This window comes from Pteronotus mesoamericanus, unplaced genomic scaffold (genome assembly GCF_021234165.1).
Source record: "Pteronotus mesoamericanus isolate MK-2021 breed Mesoamerican mustached bat unplaced genomic scaffold, CSHL_Meso_final contig_164, whole genome shotgun sequence".
Lineage (NCBI taxonomy): Eukaryota > Metazoa > Chordata > Mammalia > Chiroptera > Mormoopidae > Pteronotus > Pteronotus mesoamericanus.
The window spans coordinates 15,030,813-15,052,506 of record NW_026555065.1 but is presented as its reverse complement, the minus strand read 5'-3'; the positions used below and the strand labels follow the sequence as shown (position 1 = coordinate 15,052,506).

The 21,694-nt window shown below is 38.1% G+C and overlaps 1 protein-coding gene across 1 annotated transcript in view; it reads left to right on the top strand.

Moving 5' to 3' along the window:
- SCG3 (secretogranin III) overlaps positions 1 to 21,694 on the top strand; it is a 42,792-nt gene continuing 21,098 nt past the window's right edge. Inside the window, exons 1-10 of the mRNA XM_054564774.1 lie at positions 1 to 385; positions 1,043 to 1,095; positions 1,585 to 1,630; positions 1,725 to 1,940; positions 9,280 to 9,422; positions 10,205 to 10,354; positions 12,845 to 13,022; positions 15,482 to 15,598; positions 18,792 to 18,875; positions 19,609 to 19,740. Coding sequence (XP_054420749.1) covers positions 295 to 385; positions 1,043 to 1,095; positions 1,585 to 1,630; positions 1,725 to 1,940; positions 9,280 to 9,422; positions 10,205 to 10,354; positions 12,845 to 13,022; positions 15,482 to 15,598; positions 18,792 to 18,875; positions 19,609 to 19,740 — 1,210 coding nt within the window. The 5' untranslated portion in view covers positions 1 to 294. The remainder of the gene's footprint in view (positions 386 to 1,042; positions 1,096 to 1,584; positions 1,631 to 1,724; positions 1,941 to 9,279; positions 9,423 to 10,204; positions 10,355 to 12,844; positions 13,023 to 15,481; positions 15,599 to 18,791; positions 18,876 to 19,608; positions 19,741 to 21,694) is intronic.

Genomic DNA, 21,694 nt, shown 5'->3' with positions numbered 1-21,694 from the left:
GTAAGGCTACGCCCTAGCGGACTCGCGGCCGGCTCCTCGGCGCAGGAACTTCAGCACCCACGGCGCGGACAGCGCTCTTCTGCACCTGACGACCTGACTCCGAGGGCCCGGGCCTTTCTGATCCCTTCCCTCCGGAGCCGCGTCGAGCTCCACCCGCGGCAGGGTTCCCAGCACTCTTCCTCCGCGCCCCCGCCCTCCGAGCTCTTCCTGTTTTTACTCCTCTTTTTCATTCATAACAAAAGCTACAGCCCCGGGACCCCAGCGCCAGGCTGCTTCTGAAGCCAAGAGTAAAGAATGGGGTTCCTGTGGACCGGCACTTGGATTCTGGTGTTGGTGGTCCACAGCAGCCCGACTCAAGCTTTCCCCAAACCGGAAGGCAGCCAAGGTACGTGGCCACTTTCCTTTCCACTTCTTTTTTATTCGCCACGAAACGGTGAAGCTTGGAGCTTGGCGTAATACATGAACTGTAAATCACTTTGCCTTGCTTTCCGATCTGATTATATCCGTGCATATTGACAGGGAAGTCATTTCGAATTTAGAGACACATCTCCTCCCTCACTTTTTGTATGATGGAGCAATAACCTGGATTGTTTTGAAATTTGGGAGGGGGTGGCTTTTCTGCCTAATAAAGTGGCATTTTTTTTTTCTAGTTGTCTACAGTCTTCCTCAGATACTCTATTCATAACAGGCACAGTGTATGATAAAAGCCTTTAATGTGCTTACGATACTAATCCAAATTATAGTCTGCCTACTTGAAAACAGCTGGTAAGCTGAGTGTTTGAACTATATATTAGTTTCTGGTTAGGAAAAAAAAGTGTAATTCTGTTAGCTCAGGAAATACAACAGGATAATAAGCAAAGTAACATGATACTCATTGTTATTGTATAATCTTAATAATCTTTGTTAATACATATTTTTGTTTCACGGTTATCCAAAATATGTCTCCTAATATTTGTTTTTCTTTATGAATATTTTATTTCATAGGAGACATATGGTGTCTTTCTAATGCACAATTAAATTTATATTTGTGTGTTTACTCTAGACAAACTTGTACATAATAGAGAATTAAGTGCAGAAAGACCTCTGAATGAACAGGTAAGTCAACAATAAAATTATAAATGGTATGTCTATTTATTTTAGTTACTATAATTTAATGTAATTACGCTGTGACATTTTAGCCATTTTGAAGTCACAAACTTCAGGAGATTAATGATAAGTTGACAGAAACTAGAATGGGAAATAGAATTTCCATATCTATATAGTATCTGTATAATACATAGAGATAACATGGTCAGGTCCACATCACATCCACTCTGTTGTAAGATTGCTTAATTTATCAGAGATTTACTTTTCACCAATATTGTAGAAGATTAATAGTTATAAACCATCTGCCCTTTAATTTATCTCATTTACTACTTATGACAATGCTTTGATATGGAAATTATTATCTACAGTTAACAAACAAGAACACTAAATCCCATGGAGATTAAATCACTTAGCTGTCACATTTGGTAAGTGGTGGAGCAATGATTTAAAACCAGTCTATTTCCTGGGTTTTTTTTTTGTTTTTTGTTTTTCTCACAGATTGCTGAAGCAGAAGCAGACAAGATTAAAAAAACATACCCTCCAGGTAAAAAGAAAGTATGTTGATGTTAATTTAAGTGATGTAGGCTATGAAAATCTTAACTGAAATGGATGTTTTGGGTTTGGGGGCTTTTTTTCAGAAAACAAGCCAGGTGAAAGCAATTATTCCTTTGTTGATAACTTGAACCTGCTAAAGGCAATAACAGAAAAGGAAAAAATTGAGAAAGAAAGGCAATCCATAAGAAGCTCCCCATTTGATAATAAACTGAACATGGAAGATGTCGATTCAACCAAAAATCGAAGACTAATTGATGATTATGATTCTACTAAGAGTGGACTGGATCATAAATTTCAAGGTAAATGAGGAAAAAATTACTACCTACTTTGTCTAATTTGGAGTTTCCCATTATGGGTTAGGAGAAGGTACTATACTTCAAAAAAAAAGATCTCTTATATACTCATAATCCTCTATTAGTCAGGTCCAAAACTGAGGTAAAGGCCCAATTTACTAACAAAGTACAAAGCCCCAGTTCCACAGAAGTCCAAATTCTATTTTTTCATTAATGGTCCCTTTACTAATACTTTGAAAAAATTTAAACCTACTATCTCTATATTATGCTATTTAATATTTTAACTGTTAGTACCAACAGAATATTATAATTCTCAAATAATTGAATCAATGAAATACCCCCTTCCCAAAGGTGAAATACCCATTACTACCTTTTCAGGGTTCTCTTTCTAGCTATAGCCTTTCTCTCTGCGTCATGCTAACCTTTTCATGGCTTTAGTTAACATCTATATCCTGCTGTCACATATCATTAGTATAGAATTTTCTGAGCTATAGATAGATACATAGATACATACATACAGATACATACAATGAGGTCTGTCTGGAAAAAGTCCAGCCATCATTAATATAATGAGAATAGTTTGCATGACAATCTTGTAACCTGGCAGCCAAAGAGAGTGGACTAGAATGTGCATGCGTACACAATGACAGCTTCACTGTACTAGTCAGTGGAGGCAGTGGACACCATTGAGTGAGCAGGTATATGAATGGCCGTCACGTTCAAAATGACTGAGCAAGTAGAGCAAGGAATCTGCATCAAATTTTGCATTAAGCTTGAACATTCCTCCGTGGAAACTATTCTGACTGTCCAGAAGGCCACAGCTGGGCAACTGGCGACTGAGAGCTATATTATGACAATGCGCCTGCTCGTGCATCACATCTGGTGCAGAGTTTTTGGTGAAACATCAAATCACCCAGATGATGTCACACAAACTGTTCTTGTTACATTAACAATGCCGGGACTTTTTTTCCAGACAGACCTTGGCCATGTAGATGTATATGTCAGTGTACTTCCTTAATATCTTGCCTTAGAAGTCTCAGAAGCAGCTCAAAATTAACATGGCCAATATCAATCTCATATCTGTACACCTTACAACCTAGCCCTCTTAAAGTGCTCTTTCTCTAAGGAAGACACTACTACTTGTGCAATTTTTCCTTTTCTTTTTTTAAAAGATTTTATTTATTTATCTCAGAGAAAAGGGAAGGGAGGGAGAAAGAGAAGGAGAGAAACATCACTGTGAAAGAGAAACATTGATCAGTTGCCTCTCACAGGCGCCCTAACCAGGGACCAAACGCACAACATGAACATGTGCCATGATTGGGAATCAAACCAGTGATCTTTTGCTTTGTGGGATGATAGCCACCCAACTGAGCCACACCAGTCAGGGCTGTGCAGTTTTTCAAGACAGAAATCCAAAAATCAAACTATTTCTCTTTTTCCTTACCTCTCAAATTATAATTCACCAATCATATCAATTTCACCTCCTGTATCTGTCAAATTTTTCTCTATTTCTTTTTTTTGTTTGTTTAATCTTTAGTCTATTTTTCTGCTTACCATTTAGCCTCCTTGCCCCCAGCAATCAGCACACTGTTGTCCATGTCCATGAGACCTTTTACCTTTTTGCTCAATCCCTCCACCCTCTAACCTCCCCTCTGCTAGCTGTCGTCTTGCTCTCCATCTATACATCTGTCCCCATTTTCCTTATTAGTTCAGTTTGTTCCTTAGATTCCACATATGAGTGAAATCATATGGTATTTGTCTTTCTCTGACTGGCTTATTTCACTTACCATAATGTTCTCCAGGTCCATCCGCAATATCTCAAAGAGTTAAATTTTCTTCTTTTTATGGCCGTGTGGTATTCCATTGTATAAATGTCCCATAGTTGTTTTATTCACTCATCTACTGATGGACACTTGGGCTGCTTCCATATCTTGGTGATTGTAAATAACACTGCAATGAACATAGGGGTACTTATGTTCTTTTGAATTAGTATTTTGGGTTCCTTGAGCTATATTCCCAGAAGGAGGATCTCTAGGTGAAAAGGCAGATCCATTTTTAATTCTTTTGAGGTCTCTCCATACTGCTTTCTGCAGTGGCTACACCAATCTATATTCCCACCAAAAGTGCAAAAGTGTTCCCCTTTCTCCACATCCTCACCAGCATTTCTTGTTTGTTGATTTATTGATGATAGGCATTCTGACAGATGTGAGATGGGATCTCATTGTGGTTTTTTTGCATCTCTCTGATGATTAGTGATGCTGGGCATCTTCTCATATATCTATTGGCCATCTGTATGTCCCCTTTGGAGAAGTGTCTATTCAGGTCTTTTGCCTATTGTTTAAAAAATTTTTAAAGATTTTATTTATTTATTTTTAGAGAGAGGGGAAGGGAGGGAAAAAGAGAGGGAGAGAAACATTCATGTGTGGTTGTCTCTCACACACCCCACACCAGGGACCTGGCCTGCAACCCAGACATGTGCCCTGACTGGGAATCAAACTAGTGACCCTTTGGTTCACAGGCCAGCACTCAGTCCACTGAGCCACACCAGCCAGGGCCCTTTGTCCATTTTTTAATTGGGTTGTTTGTTTTTTTAGCATTGAATTTTGTAAGTTCTTTATAAAGTTTGGATATTAACCCCTTATCAAATGTATTGGATAGGTTCTCACATTCTGTGGGCTGTCTTTTTATTGGTGATTTCCTGTGCTGTGCAAAAACTTTTCAGTTTGATGAAGTCTTATTTGTTTATTTTTTTTTGCTTTTGTTTCCCTCACCTGGGGAGATATATCTGATCAAATATTGCTATGAGCAATGTCCAAGATTTTGCTGCTTATGTTTTCTTCTATGATTTTTATGGTTTTATGGTTTTGGTTCCAACATGTAAGTCTTTAATCCATTTTGAATTTATTCTTGTGTGTGGTATAAGAAGTTAGTATAGTTTCATTTTTCTGCATATATCTGTCCAGTTTTCCCAATACCATTTATTGAATAAACTAGCTTTAACCCATTGTATGTGCTTGTTTCCTCTGTAAATATTAATTGACTATAAAGGCGTGGGTTTATTTTCTGGGCTCTCTATTCTGTTCCATTGATCTATGTGTCTGTTTTTATGCACGTACCATGTCATTTTGATTACTATGGCTTTATAGTATAGTTTTATATTAGCTAACATGATTCCTCCAACTTTGTTCTTCTTTCTCAGGATCGCTGTTGCTATGTATTTTTCTCTATTTCTATTCACCAGTCTCTAATCATGTCTCCCTTGAATTTAGCAAAATCTTTTAATGGATCTTCTGTCATCCACTCTGCCCCCCCTCCAAGTCATTTTTCATATAAAAGCCAGGATGATCATTTCAACATACAAACATGTCACTCTTGCATAAAGCCCATTAATAGATTCTCATTTCTCTTGGGATAAAAGCCAGAATCCTTAACATGTCTTCTATAGTCCTGCATGGACTGGTTCCTGTCTACTTCTCTATGCTCATCTAGCACATGTGATCAGATAAAAAAAACCTTGCTCCTTTCCTTCATGACACTTAATGCAGTTTGTAGTTTCACATTTAAATGTGACTACTTATGACTTATCTCTTTCTCCTAAACCAAACTGAAAACTTCACAAGAACAGAGACATCGTAGCCCCAATGTTTGGATGGTCATGAATTCATTGCATGAACTGATAAATGAATGTATGAATAAATAAAAGATACATGAGAGAATAAATAAACTATTTACCTAGGTATTGATGGGGAGAGTGTGTTTTCCATCCTGAATAGCGATACTTAAGAGTGATTGCAGATTTTCTTATATATCCTTGTTTTGCACCATGGCCACAAGAGAATTATGCCAATTACTTCTGCCAGAAAACAACTCCCAATTAAATTTTACTTTTCTGGGGTATCACAGCTGGAGATTTCAGAAGTATGTTGTACATATAATAGGGTGGGAGAGATCATTTATGTTTTGACACATTTTATATTACATGCTGCTCGGAATTTTTTTCCTGAATCCTATGTTTTAACTTAAAATATTGTGGCTAGAAATGGACACTGGGCATAGCTGCATACAAAAAAGATGCAACTACTTTGAAATGACCATTTAATTTGATAAAATAAAAACATAGTCTAACGTGTTTGACTGAATTTTTTGGTCAAACTGGTTGTATATTCAGGTGCAGGTACAGATCTGTTTGGGATCTGATTGCTCACTTGAGCAACTAATTTTTAAATTATTTAACATTTTATACCATCCCAGGTGGGTTCTGAACTACTAAGTGTTGGTCCTGATGGCTCTAGGTTTCCCTCAGGAGTCATTTTAAATGCCTTTGAGATTACAGAGAAGTTTCTTGGAGAGAAATGACTTAGGAGAGAATTGCTAGTCTTCTCTCATACCCTGGAAATTCTAGAACCTGAGCATTTGATGCCACCAAGGTGACTAGAACTCAGAGGCATGCAGACTTACATCTCAGAAAGAGAAGCTTGGAGAGGGGGCCTAAATTTTGCAGGGTGCTTTCACATCTTTAGGAAACCTCTAGATAGGCTATAGGGCCCATTAATTCTCCTTGTCAGTGTGTTCTGCAGTATGCATGATTCAGGAATTTTTCCAAGTTTCTTTTATGAAGTAGTGCTTTCTGGCTTCTGTGTGCATTCACCAAACAAATGTTCACTGAGCACTTACTACGTATCAGACAATGAACTAGATAGCAATTTTCAACCTTTTTTTTATCTCATGACACACATAAACTAATTACTAAAATTCTGCAACAAACCAAAACATATTTTTTGTCCCTCTGACCAAAAAAGAATAAGTATGATTTTGATTCATTTACACCCAATGGCTATTGTTGTGTTGGCTGTTGTCATTTCTTAAATTTGACAGTCTGAGGGAAAAGAGGTCAGTGCCCCTGACTAAATAGTTAAGTATTGTGTGTTTTTAAAATCCCTGTGGCACACCAGTTGAAAATCACTGAACTAGACAATAAGCTCTGTGCACTTAGGGACCATGCCTAAACTATTCACCACTCTATTTCTGGTTTTGGCCCACATTAAGACTTTTATAAAAATGTATTGAGCAAGTGAAAGTCAAGTGCCATATTAGATGCTGGGGATTCAAGACCTCACTAGGCGAAACATAACCAGTAAGAACATGGCCCTTTTATATTCACTTAGAATGTTATAGCTACATTTAAAAAGTTATAAATGTTGGATTCATGTTTGGCTTCCCCTTGACGGCCTACACATGAGGGTGAACTATCCTTCCATGAACATTAGAGAAGTCATTCTGAGTAATTCTGTCCATTTTAGAGGAGCTGGGGAAATCAGTGGGATGTAAGGAGCAAGGTCCAAGTGCTCAATTTTTAACTTCATCTAGCAAAGCCCTGCTCGGGGAGGCTTAAGTTCCTGGTTCAAGACAACAGAACATTGCAGCAGAGGAAAGAAGCTATTTCTTGAGTGTTACTAACGATCTCCCTGTTGAGAAGTAAATGAACTGAAAAGCAGTCAATTCATTTATTTATTTTCTTTCCCACTTATCCCTCAGGATCTGAAAAAGGAAGACTAATAGTCTTCAGATCCTGAGGGATAAGTGGGAAGGGAAATAAATTCTTCAGGACTACTGGTAGTCTTTGTTTTTCAGATCTTGAGGGATAAGGGGAAAAGAAAATAAATTCTTCCGCCTCTGCATAGACCTGGGCAGTTTCTGCCCCACTAACTCCCAAGAGTCTGGCAGGCAACCCACAAATGGAAGAGAGCAGAGGTAACTGACAATGGGTCTCTGCTCCTGAAAAACAGACAAACAAACTGATGTTAAGCCCAATTTTCGGTCAGCCAGGAGGGGAACTGATTTTACAGAATCTTTGTTGGGGCTTTTGTGTTCGTGATTCAGTCTGGTTCACAGGGCTCAAAAAGACCAGAGTTCATGGGGTAGCCACCATCTCAGCAATCCCAATATACTGCCAGAAAACTTCCAGTCCTCTGGGCACACTCCTCCTACTTATTTCCCTCAACTTCTTTTCAAACAGCAAGAAAACAGTCTGCCTGAGGCTTCATATACTTTCACCTCCACAGAATCTGAAAAGACTATGGACAAAATTGCTTGCTCAAATCCCCAGAAGCCATGGAAGAAAACAGCAGAATTAGAATAGAAATACTAGGTTCTTCCTTCTTTAAGTGAATATGGTCAAAATTATTTGGGCAGAATTTGGCCAGGGATTCAAAGTTTATTTTCTCTAGAAGATAATTGCAGTTCCTTGATTTCAGGTAGAAATCCACTCTCTGTTATATGAATATGGCATTAACTTTCACATAGTACTTTGCAGTTGAAAAGGTGCTTTTACATTTTATTTCACCTCATCATCACAATCCCATGAAATAGATACTCTTATTATATACCTCTACAGCGATCTGATGATATACAGTTAACAAGATGCATCAGTGGGGCTAAAATTCTCATTTTTCCAATCCGCCTGGAGGTGGCAAGGGGAGTTCAGTGCCTTGTACACTTGCACATATGAATGCACTGCTCCATGTGATAGAGAGTGGAAAAGACCAATTGACTCCTGGGAGTTCTCCATGGATGAGGTACAATGCTTCCTCTCACCAACCCTATCACCTCTTCCCTTTCCTGAAGTAGTGCTGCCAAAAGTACTCCCTAGAAAGCCAAAGATACATATTTGCAATATTCTCTGCAGAGGTTTACACAGGTTTATATACTGCTTTGTGCAAATCTGTTGTCCCATTTTAAAAGTTTGAATTCCAGACACATAAAATAAATTCCCTATTCTCTGGAGAAAGAGGCTTGTCACATTAAGCTGCTTTGCATAAAGGCACTCTGGCACACGTTCACTTAGAAGTAAACACTTATTCCAGGTAAGTCATAAAAGCTTCAGCACACTCTGATTCTGGGTGTGAGGCAGGTTTCCCCACTCTCATCCCAGGAATTTGCCTGCGAATGAAGTACATGTGTGGATACTACTAATCTCCTTGTGTGGAAATGGAATATCGTTATATAATATATAGAAGGATGCTTTAAACAATATGGCATATTAGGTAAACACAGTATACTATAAAAATAAAAAGTATAATATTGTTTGTATTATTAGTAATATTGACTTTAGATTTCCCTGCCTCTTATAATCACATAAGAGGCTCTCAGAATTTCCACAGTCATCCTAGTTTCTTCACTTAAATTCAAACTTTATTTCAAATCAAGAGCTTATGTGGACCAAGCACCACTATAAATATATTCCAAACATATATAAATATACAAGAGCGAGGTATAGATTAGAAACTTAATATGATCCAATAGATCTGTTCTCACCATGATCTGAAATTGTGATTGTTCTGTCTAGATGATCCAGATGGTCTTCATCAGCTAGATGGAACTCCTTTAACAGCTGAAGACATTGTCCAGAAAATTGCTACCAGGATTTACGAGGAAAATGACAGAGGAGTATTTGACAAGATCGTTTCTAAACTCCTGAATCTGGGCCTAGTAAGTCATATACATGAGAATAAACCCAATTTTTAGTACAGTTTGGAATATGCTAAGAAGCCAAGTCACTTGATTCAAGTAGTCAAATGTTTATATGCCTCTACTTTATCTGAGGCACCATTCTTTCCCTCTGGAAATTAGTCTATCAGAGAAATTAGACAAGTACACACATGTATATAATAGAAGCTACATAAGAATGATAAGATGAGTTTAGTTTATCAGAGGATGGATTATATCCAGTTGAGCTATAAGGAAAAGCTTCAGAGGAGGAGGTGTCTGAAGTGAGCTTAGAAGGATGGTTAGGATTTAACCACCTTAAGTAAAAGAGATGTGTGAGGTAAGAAGAAAATAACACGAAGAAAGGCATACTATATTTGGGAAACTAAAGCAATCCAATTTGACGCTGCTCCGGCTTGGCTCCCCAGCCCTATACAGCCCTGGCAGGCTTTCGCAGGGAGCTAAATCTGTAGGTTTCCAGGTTACCTGACCATGACTTGCAGCTGAGGACTGAGAAACAATGATCAAAATGTGTCTTGAAGCAAGTGTTCTGTAGGTTCCAACAGACAAGACTACTTGCACAGTGAGCCCAAACACACTTCTTCCCAGGAGTACCAGTCAGTCACTGTGAAGACCTACATGTGTGGAGGCATAAATAAGGGTTGTCCAGAACTGGGATCAGAAGAGACTCTTGTCTTCTAAAAATGTGTCAACAGTTTACTCTAGATGTTTTTTACCATAAAAATGAGAATAAAATTTATGTATGTTTTGACCCTTTATAACAGATCACAGAAAGCCAGGCACACACTCTGGAAGATGAAGTAGCAGAGGTTTTACAAAAATTAATCTCTAAGGAAGCCAACAGTTATGAGGAGAAACCCAGTAGACCCACAAGCAAGACTGAGAGTCAGGCTGGAAAAATACCAGAGAAAGTGGTATGTAGGTGTGAACGTGCATGAGTATGCTGTGTATGTATGTATGCATGTATGTATGTAGACATATGTGTGTGTGTATACTTGTATTTGTATATAATTAACACAATCTGTGTATAATTAGTACCTCACTTGGTGTGAGAGAAGATTTGGGGTATGTGACAATTTTAGCCCACTTAAGTATTCATGAAATGCCAATAAGTTAAAAGAGATAAATGAATTCTACTTTGAAAATAATTTAGAGATATGTGTGATATTATATTACAAGTAAAGTTTACATCTTATACTCCACAGTATAACACAGAATATTATATAAAATGGTTTATTTCCCATTACAACTATTTGTATAATCCCAGTGTACTGAAGTTAAATATTTCCCACTTCTTTAGGTATTCAACTTCTGTTCTCTGTGAATATCATTATATGCACCCCTCAAATTAAAAACAAAATTAAAAACTCAGGTTGAGTTGATCTCTTGCCATACCAGCTTTTATATCCATCCCCCAGAGCTGGGGGCCCGATGCTGCCTCTGCTCTGCCCTGTGCTCTCTCATCTGCTCCTTCCTTCTTTCCTTGGCCGAGAGGTCTATCTGCCATCCTTTACTTAGACCAGTCATCCAGTCTTCCTCCTCCTTGCTGGAGCCCTTGCCTCTTCGTCTCTTCTTTAATCTCAGCCAAGCTGCTGAAATCTTTGTCTACTCCTTGAATTCTCTTTAAAACTTTAGATGGAGCCAGTGATAGGAAGATACCAGACTTCCCACCTCTTCTTTGATTTTTCTCCATCAGAGCTTCCAGTCACCATGGCTTCTCATCCCCTTCAACCTCCTCTCCCAAATACGAGGACAACTACACAGGCCAACATACGCCTGTTTTAGAGGAGGCTAGAACACATTAATTGGGTTTGCTTTTTTGTAACTAGGTGGTTTAAAGCCTCTCCTTTGTTCCACCTACTTCCAATCCCCATCTGCTGCCATCTTTTTAAACAGCTTTTTGAAGATCTACCCACTGCATAATACTTCTAGCTTTATCAAAGAACCCATGACTTGCACTCAAGCTAACCAGTCCGAACTGAAGCTGGCATAACAATTTTCACTCTTTTCCACTCCAGTTATATACTCCTTACTTCCCATCTCTAAAATGTCCATATTCTCCACCTGTTCACTCATGTTATCTAAATGCATCAATGTTAATAAAATGCAAATGAAATATTCTTTTAATAAATATTTATTGAGGTACCAACTATGTACAAGCACTGGAGATATAATGCTCATTTAAAAGGACATAATCCCTGCTCTCAAGAAGCTTAAGATCTAATGAAAGAGATAGGTGGTCTTCAAATAGTCATGTATTTTAATTACAACTGCAGCAAGTGCTCTGAGGAAAGAAACATGCCTCTATGAGCCCTTATAAAAAAAGGAACCTGTACTGGACTTAGGCTCAAGGAAGTCTTCCCTGAGGAAGTGACTTGAGCTGAAAACTAAAGGCTGAATGAGTTAACTTGTGACCATGAGAGGCAGCATGTAAAGAAGGATGTACGGGGTATCCAAGTGACTAAAACAAGCACAGCATGGCTGGGGCATAGAGAGAGGGCAATGAGAGATGAGACTGGGGGGCGGACCCAGGCCAGACCAGGCAGGGCCTTAGGAGCCAAGAATGGATTCTGATCTTTATCATAATGATGGAAAAACACTGAAGGACTATAAGCAAAGGAGTTACATGATCAGTTTTTTAGAAGGACAACTCTGGCTACAAATGTGGAAAATGCAGTATCAGGAATAGCTTGGAGGTGGGTGGTGTAGCAGTTAAAAGATAAGAGGTAAAGGTCTCTTGGACTAGAGTTGGGTAAGGAGAAAAAGAGAAATGTACAAATTTGGGATAAATTTTGAAAGTAGGGCCAAAGGGCTACTGATGGATTAAATGGAAGAAAAGGAAGAGAAAGAAGCAAAAAAAAAAAAAAAAGCTTATAAATTTCTGTCTAGTTCACTGAATGGAGACTGGACCCTTAATACGAGAACCCTAGACAAGGATCAGGTCTAGGAAAAAGAGTCTTGCACACTGTTCTAAACAGTCCTTAAAATGTTACCCAGAAGTCTCCATGGTGTGAGGGCTCTACTAGTATTGGTGTTATGGCAAGATTTCCTATACTTTGCACCATCTTTCTTAGTAGAGCCTGTGAACTCAATCTTACCCCACTCCCAACACCCTTAGTGAAAGGCAGTTTTACCAGGAGATACTCATGAGAACTGATGGAGGGGAACTTGGCCAGAGCAGAAACCTAGAAATGCCCTAATTCTGCCCTGAGCAGGATCCAGGGTCTTCAGTCTCTATATCCCAGTGACTTTTCTGTTTTGAGTTTGATCCTGCAGGGCAGGCAAAGGAGGAGGTATTCCTGTACTTCATGGTCAAGGGCACGATAGAGGAAAGAACTAAGCTGGAGTGTCATTAGTTCTAACAAAATGTTTATTTTTTATTGATTTTTAAATTCCCACTGGAGACTCCAATGGCAGCAATTCAAGATGGTTTTGCTAATGGAGAAAAGGATGAAACAGTATCTAACACCTTAACCTTGACAAATGGCTTAGAAAGGAGAACTAAAACCTACGGTGAAGACAACTTTGAAGAACTGCAGTATTTCCCAAACTTCTATGCACTCCTGAAAAGTATCGATTCAGGTAAAACCTGGTTCCTGACCTTGAGGAACAGAAACAGTAATTCCAGGAAATATGTGTGTGGTTTTCTCTTCCTGTTTTTAGTTTCTAAATGTACTCCTCGATGACATATATTGTGGCCCTGGGGAAAATAGTTCCCATCAATCTTTTCTAAAGTGTACCAGTCCTGCAAATATTTAGGAAAGGGTAATCAGGAAAGGATAATCAGGAAGGGTGGGGTTTCTGGACTGTTTAATCCTCTTGTTGACAGAGGGCTCATTTATTTGTTCAACAAACAGTTATTGAACATGTGCTGCATTCATGGTCCTGGGGCGAACCTTGTGCAGGTGTGTACATGAATCAGTGCCCCAGTCTGATGCAGTTCAGCCTCAACCCTGGCTGCAAATATTTTTTAAAGCTTTTATTCATTTTCCTCTCTTGGTGGGAACATTGGGTGGACCATAACTGATTATTTTTAAAAATGATTCGGAATTTTGCTTTTTAGACATTTTTAGCTTCAGCTCTCAAATGAGTCACAGTAAAATAAACATTGGACTAAAGGAGGTCAGGAGCCCAAAAAAACACTTGGAAAATGATGTTCTTTTAAAAATGAAGTCCTTAATGTGCCTTGCTCTTTTCTCTTACGTGTATACCAAAATAAGCTAACTAAAATATTTCAGTTCCTGTTTACTTTTGGCTGATCCATGAGGAGGATACTATTGGGCAAAGTTTCTGTTGTTGTTATTGGCCTGACAGGCCCTGCACTACCTCAACAGCTCTTCCTCTTCCCATTCAAAGATTCAGTCTCAGATTGAACGTTTGTAATAAAGGCTCTGTAACTGTAATAATATTGCCCCAAGTGACCTTAGAGGGAACTTTCATTACTAGAGAATATCCTTTGTCTTTCAATTCCGGACATTGGCCAGATGGCACCAACCCCCTGGGCTGGTGTCTGCAGGGTTTGTAACCTTGAGGGTCCGTTCTGAGCCATCTTGTCCCACTTTCTGGCTGATGCCCAGCTCAGAACCTCTGTCATCCTGGTGACTCACTTCTTGTCAGTGAAGAGCATCAGCATGATACCCAATATTTATATGCATGTGACCTTAAGCAAGTAATAGGATGGCTCAAGTCATTCACCAGCCCTTTTTCAAGATCTCTCCCCATACCTCTTCTCCAGCCTTTCCTCTCTCTCAACCTTGTGGCTTTTATATTATTGTAAAGATTCCACTATATGGAATGTTCTTCATTTTATTTGTTTTTAATCATTCAGTTTCTCTGACCCCATTCCACATTGCCTTTATTTTTGTAGACTTTCAATTTAAATACTTAGGCCTTTGATAGTACCCCTCTTTCTCACCCAAGGTCTGAACTGACTGAGAAACAATAAAGTGGGTAGGAAACCAAAATATCTCTGATATTGATCAAGACTAGGCTGTAGAATGTAGCTTAGTATGAGAGCCCACAGAAGGCTTACTCGCTCTTGCTCTTCAGTCTAGCTCTTGAAACAGCCAACTCTAGGGATAGTTAGAGTCTGCAGATGAGGTGCTTTTCTCAGGTCCCTGCCTTCCACTATTCCAGGGGAGTAGAAAAAAGAAAGACTTCCAATCTCCATTGGTAGAGGAATATAGACTGATGTCTATTGGCTACTAACCTCATGTGCAGGGAAGATGAAAAGATGTGGGGAGAGGCTAGACGTGTGTAGAAAAATTCTTGCATAGCAGTTAAAAGAACAGGGAAAATGAACTCTCTAGCATCTTAGTTTTTCTCTTCTTCAAAAATGGAAATAGAGGTGTTTGGGTTTGTTTGGTTTTTTTTTGCTTTTAGAATTAATACATCTACTAAACTCCTATGGAATCATTGGCCATCTTGTTGCAGCAAGATGCAGAACAGTATGTTAAATATGAAGAGTTCCCAAGAAACTCTTACTAGTGGTTACCCACAGGGAGTAGGAGCTGGGAGTTGGAAGAGAATATTACTTTGACTCTTGTTTACTTCTATACTATTGAAATATTTTTACTGTGTACATATATTCTTTCAAATGACATACAATATAGAAAGTAATATATACTACTGTTAAAAATAAACTTTACATTTAAAAATATATATACATGTGTTTTATTTAAAATATTAAGCTTGATCAATGAAAGCAGGGTGTTCTTGCCCTCAAAAATGCACAGCGTGAGTGGACGAAAGTTGATGGGCCACCAATCTTCTGACTTTTGAGTTCATATCGTCTGAGGTCATAAACTGTCTCTATCATCTACTCCATGAATAAAATATTACAGATTAAAGTAAATCTTGTTGGAGCAGTTACAACTGTCCATTTATGGAAAAGTTTAGCATACCTGTACATTGCACCAGTCAAATCTTAGGCTTTTTGTAAGTTAAATATAAGTGATTTTAGGTATAAATGTAGGGAGAAATATTTTAATAGGATGCTATACTTAATACTTTTTAAAAAATTATTTTGTCTTTTTATGTAGAAAAAGAAGCAAAAGAGAAAGAAACACTGATTACTATCATGAAAACGCTGATTGACTTTGTGAAGATGATGGTAAAGTACGGCACAATATCTCCAGAAGAAGGGGTTTCCTACCTTGGTGAGAGTCATGTCTGTTTTGTTTTTACTATAGTTAGTTTTCATCACCCAAAGCGAGTTAGGGATTTGGCAATAATTACTTCACTAATCTGATAATTTATGCCAAAATAGCCTGAACCACCTGGGTAACCAGTATTACCCAGCTTGATAATACATACAAATAAAATTAACCAAAAGGTTTCAACTTTTCATCTTTATTAATCCAATTTGAGCACAAACATTTCACATTTGTTATATTGTCTTGCTAATATTTTCTAATAATCTCAATGACAGAGACAATTTTATTAAAATTGGACTTTTTTCAATTGTATTTGAAGAGTTGGGACTGAAAGAGTCTTGATTTTAACCAGTGAATCCTGTGTGTGCTGAGGAGGAAAGAGCACCGGGCTAGGCACCAGAAGTTCTGTCTCAGACCAGCTCTGTCATGTGGACGAAGGCAAATGTCTCAGTTTCTGCATCTGTAAAGTAAAGGACTTTGTTGTCTACAACAGGGCCAGTAAACTACTGCCCATGGACCAATTCTGGTGTATCACCTATTTTTGTGTAGCACACAAGCTAAGAATGGCTTTTACATTTTCGAGTGATTAGAAAAGAATCAAAAGCAGTATACTATTTGTGACATAAGAAAACGATATAAAACTCATGTTTCAGTGTTAGTAAATGATGTTTTATTGCAACATAGCCTTTTGCCTTTGTTTTAGTATCTATGACTGCTTTTGTGATACAATGGAAGGACCGAGTAATTGAGACCATATGGCCCAAAAAGCCAAAAATATTTACTGTCTCGTTCCTTATAGAAAAAGTTTTTATATTCTTAATTCTTGGAACTTTATAAATAAGCTTGGACATTTTTTTGATACTGCATGTAAGTTGTTGTTTTTAAGTCTTTTATTTTCCTGCTTGGTTTAATTAATCAACAAATATCACCCATCTCTGATGTCCTTTGGGCAAGACGACTTCACAGCCCTTTACTCTGATCTCTGGTAGGGAAGGGAGAAATAAACAGAAAAGAAAATCTCATAGGACAAAGTGATCTAGAATTATTCTGTGTGAACTCCATTTTTTCTACTTGAAAAGAGTTTTACTATTTTTTCTGATTATAAAAGAGCATATTTATTTTTAAAGAGCATTCAATGCAAAAAAGGAAATAAAAAAATCACATAATACCAGCAATGATGTCACATTTTGCTTTCTGTCTTTCCAGATAATTTCTCTGTGTGTGCAGGCACACATGTATACCTATATCATTTTTTTCTTCTACTTTATTTAACAAAAAATGGATTCATGTTACACACAGTGCTTTGTGGCCTACTTACTCAATTAACAGTAGATCAAAGGCTTTGTTTCAAAACAGTCATTGTTTTATACCAATACTCCATGACTCAAAACTTCCACATTTTAGTCATTTATAGGATGGAAATAAATTACAGACGCCACAAGGTTTATGTACAAGGTAGGTATTTCCACTACTGTTTAGGCTGTGCTGTGTAATATGGTAGCCATTAACCACACGTTGCTATTAAAATTGTAAGTAATAAAAATAACACAAAATTTAAAATCTAGTTTTTCATTTACACTAGGCACATTTTAAGTGCTCAATTGCCACATGTACCTGGTGGCTACCATATTGAACAATAAAAAACTAAATATTTTCATCATTGCAGATAGTTCTATTGGACAGAACTGGTTTATAGGAACAAAACAATGGAAATAACCTAGATACTCCATAAGAGGGGAATATCTAAAATAAATTATTTAGTTACTCTTATGTTAGACTAAACTTTACTTTGAAATGTTTGTGTTTTTAATAATTATACAATTGTTGCATACGCAATATAAATATTGTTTATAAGGATTAATGATGGGAGGAAATGTTCATGATACTCTGTTGAATATTTAAAGCCATTTAAAATGTGACCTCAGCCTTGGTGTTAGGAAAATGAATCTATGTTTAGAAAGTTGGAAGGAAATATACCAAAATATTACCTTGAAAAGAACAGAATGCATCACTCAATAGAATATACTGGTTTTCTTCTCAAAAGAGGCATGGGATAGGTTGGAAGGAGACGTTTACATGGAGAGAAATAACACAAGGTAATAATGGAGACTTTACCTATTAGTTGCAAATAAATACTTGTGTGCAAATAGCTAAAAAGCCCTGCCCTATTAGTGAGATAAATATGTAGCTGGTTGAGTAACTGAATACTAGGACTGTGGACTTTAATTCATTGTCTACCTTGAGGTGGTTACAGTCTAGATTCATGTCTAGTAACACTTACATGATGTTACTCCAAAGGGCAAAGTTAGAACAAAGACAAGGATACAGATTTCATATTGATAGGAATAGGGAAATTCTCACCCTTAAGACTACCTAACAATAGCACTGATTGCCTCATGAATTAATGAGGACCCTAAAGGATGGAAATCCAATTCTTTGGCTTAAATGAAAAGAAAATTTAATTGCCTCATGTAACTGAAAAGTCCAGGGTTGGGGGTGGTCTGGCTTCAGGTTTGTGAAGTCCACCAACCACGTGAGGGATCTGTCCCTCTCCATCTCAGAGCTCTCACTTTCCCTATGTTAATACATTCCAGACAAGCTGTTTCCCTAGAGGAACAAGATGGCTGGCATGACCCCAATCTCAAATCTTCACAGTATAACAGTCCTAGAGGGAAGAGAGCCTCTTTCTCCCAATGGGTCTAGCATTGAGTGTCATGGGACCAGCTTGAGTCATGTTCTTCTCCTTGGCAATCACTGTAGCCCAGGGGGTGGAAGACCCTGAGGAGCCAGGTTTGGGTAATTCAGCCCCCACTTGAGCCAAATATGCAGAGGTCTGGGTTCTCCAAAGGAAAATCAAGGTGTGGTTACCAGAAGGTGCTGAGGAGGCCAAAACCACAGGTATGCATTAGAGATTTCAACCCTGGGCATGTTCTAGCAGTGGCCACAAAAATATGGATGGAACTTCTGTAGTTAACTGAGTGGGAGGCTTAACTTGAAGATCTCAAATAGTATTCTTTTTTACCCTGAGAGTCTTATGATTCCTAGAAATAAATCCTATGTCAAAGCATCTTACTAGCAGTGTTAAGATTGTGGAATTGCTACTGTGATGTTTCTGGTGAAATTCAAACATTTTTAGTAGAAATTTAATGCCATCTTTCAGAAACTAAAATTATATTTCTTCTCCTCCTCCCTCTAGAAAACTTGGATGAAACAATTGCTCTTCAGACTAAGAGCAAGCTAGAAAAAAACTTTACTGACAATATAAACAAGCTTTTCCCAGGTATGGCTTATTTAATGATTTTCCTAGCTTTTAGCACAACCCTTTTGAGTGATAATGAACTTCCATAAACATTGATAAAGAATTACAGATTCTTAAATTTTAAAATCTGAAATCCAGTCATAGGCTTAAGTAGCTATGACACTGGCTATTTTGTGGCTATTCTCAGCATAGAAATTTAATCCCAGGGAGCACTGAAAATCAACGTACACCTTGACTGAAAATTCTAGGAGGTGGCCATAGCCCCAGACAGCAGCTAAAGCCCCAAATTCTTAGGTGCTTCTCTGAGTAGTAAACTGTTCTTCAAAAATACAACATAAAGGAGAGATTGGGAAACTACAGACTTATTTTCGTTTGGAATCAAGACTCAAATTTACTTTAGGACCTGACATATTTCGCATGATCGCCTATATAAATTAAAGTAAGGAAAATAATCTACGCTCTGATGACACACTGTGGCAGAAGAGAACAAACACTAAACCAAGATCCAGAAAGCTGGCAGGCTGGCCCAGCTCTTATGCTGACTCAGTGGGTGAGTTTGGCATCTCTCGCCTCTCCGGGCCTCAGTTTCCTCTCCTGTGAAATGAGAGGAGGGAGGTGTAGATCATCACTAAGATCTCTTCCAGCTCAAAGAAAATGACCTGAGTTCAAACTGTACCTCTTAAATAAGGTTTATTTCTACGCTAGGAATTAATTGAGGACAGTGTTATAACATCAGTGCACAATGTGATTACAGCACCATCAATGCAGAGTCATGAAGAAACAGATAGTACCAAGCAAGAAGCAGCTAAGATGGAAAAGGAATATGGAGCCTTGAAGGATTCCACAAAAGATGATAACCTGAGAGGAAAAACAGATGAGCCCAAAGGTATGAAATTGACAGCTCTGGGTTGGTAGAAAAATGGAGGGAGCAAAAACTTTCACCACACCTGGAAGGAAGATGCAAAAGTCAAGTCCCACCAAATGAGAGAAATTAACACCATCTCATAGAAAAGATTTGAGCACGTGGTATCTTTAGTTGAACAGGAGTCCTTTTTTTAAAATAACATTTTTGAGTCTCCTGGCATGGCAAATTGGTTTTATCCTTTTGATCGTCCTTAGTGATGGATTTTTGTGCTAGGGGAGGAATACTTATGACCATTTGTGCATTGTTTAATGTCCCATTTATAATCTTAGGGATTTATTACATAATATTTCTTTAAATACAATTGTTGAAATTTCTCTAATAGTCATATACTACTTATTCACCAAAATCATCAAAATTTATGGATTTAACGAAGCAAATTTTTAAAATTGCTTACAGTGATTGAAACCTGATGTTTTTAAACATTTGATTAAAAATCATAACCAAATATACCAGATTTCCTTAAATAAGTTAAATACCTAGAAAGGTAAAAAGCACATTCAACTAATTCAGTAATTATAAAACATGTTTTTATCTTTATTCTTACCTATTCCTGAGGTCCAGTTTTTACTCTGCCTTAGTAAAGTCTATGTGATACAAAATTTACATCTTCCTAGGATTTTAGAAATGCTACCGTACCCTGAAAGCAAAAAACCCTGTGTGGCAGCAAGTTCTACATTGTTAACCCTTTGATTTCAGGTCAGGATATGGGATCCGGTCGCATAATCCAGTGTTTCGTCTCATTTATTCCAAAGCGTGCTAGTTCTATCATGGAAAACTTACAATCCCATCTCTCAGATATTCTTTTTCTGAAATTCAGTGTTTTGTTTTTTTTTGTTCGAGTACAGTTGTCTCCATTTTACCCCCACCACTCCCTTCTGTCCCACCCATCCCTGCCTCCCACCCTTGAACCTACCCGCTTTGGTTTTGTCCGTGTGCCCTTTATACATGTTCCTTGATGACCCTTCCCCTATTTTCCCCCATTATCCCTCTCCCCCCTTCCCTCTGGTTACTGTCAATTTGTTCTTTATTTCAATGTCTCTGGTTATATTTTGCTTGCCTTTTTGCTTTGTTGATTTAGGCTCCACTTATAGGTGAGACTATATGGTATTTGTCTTTCACTGCCTGGCTTATTTCACTTAGCATAATGCTCTCCAGTTCTGTCCATGCTCTCACGAAGGGCATGAGTTCCTTCTTTCTTTTTGCTGCGTAAATTTCCATTGTGTAAATGTACCATAGGTTTTTGACCCACTCATTTACTGATGGGCACTTAGGTTGTCTGATACTGGCATAAAAACAAACACATAGATCAATGGAACAGAATAGAGAGCCCAGAAATAAACCCATGTCTCTATGGTCAGTTAATATTTAACAAAGGGGGCAGAAGCATAAAATGGAGTAAGAATAGCCTCTTCAACAAATGGTGCTGGGAGAGCTGGACAGTGTTGTTTTTCTTTTAACCAGAAATTGTGAACAGATGGCATGAGTCTGTTATTTTTTCAGTCATTATAATATGTTGACCTCTTTGGTATAATTGGAACTTGTGTCTTATCAGCATCTCATAAGTAGGGTCATGTAGAGGTTATTTCTCCTGAGCTCTGAGGGGGTGGGTCATTGCGCTCTCCTGGGGAGTGGGCATGACATTCAGCCAATTTATCATTGAAAACACACCACTGGGAGCCCTGACGGTTGTAGCTCAGTGGGTTGGGCATCGTCCTGCAGATCAGAAAACACACCATTGGGTTCTGTCTTCATTGTTTATTATGTATAATCATTAATGGCAAAAAACTGACGGACTTTGCTCATCCCTTGTTATAGTATGACATGAGGTCACAGAGCCAATCATGTTCACAGTATAGCTTTTAGTTTTGGAGCTACTGCTCAGCTCACTTACAGTGCCCAGTCTTTCCTGCTTATA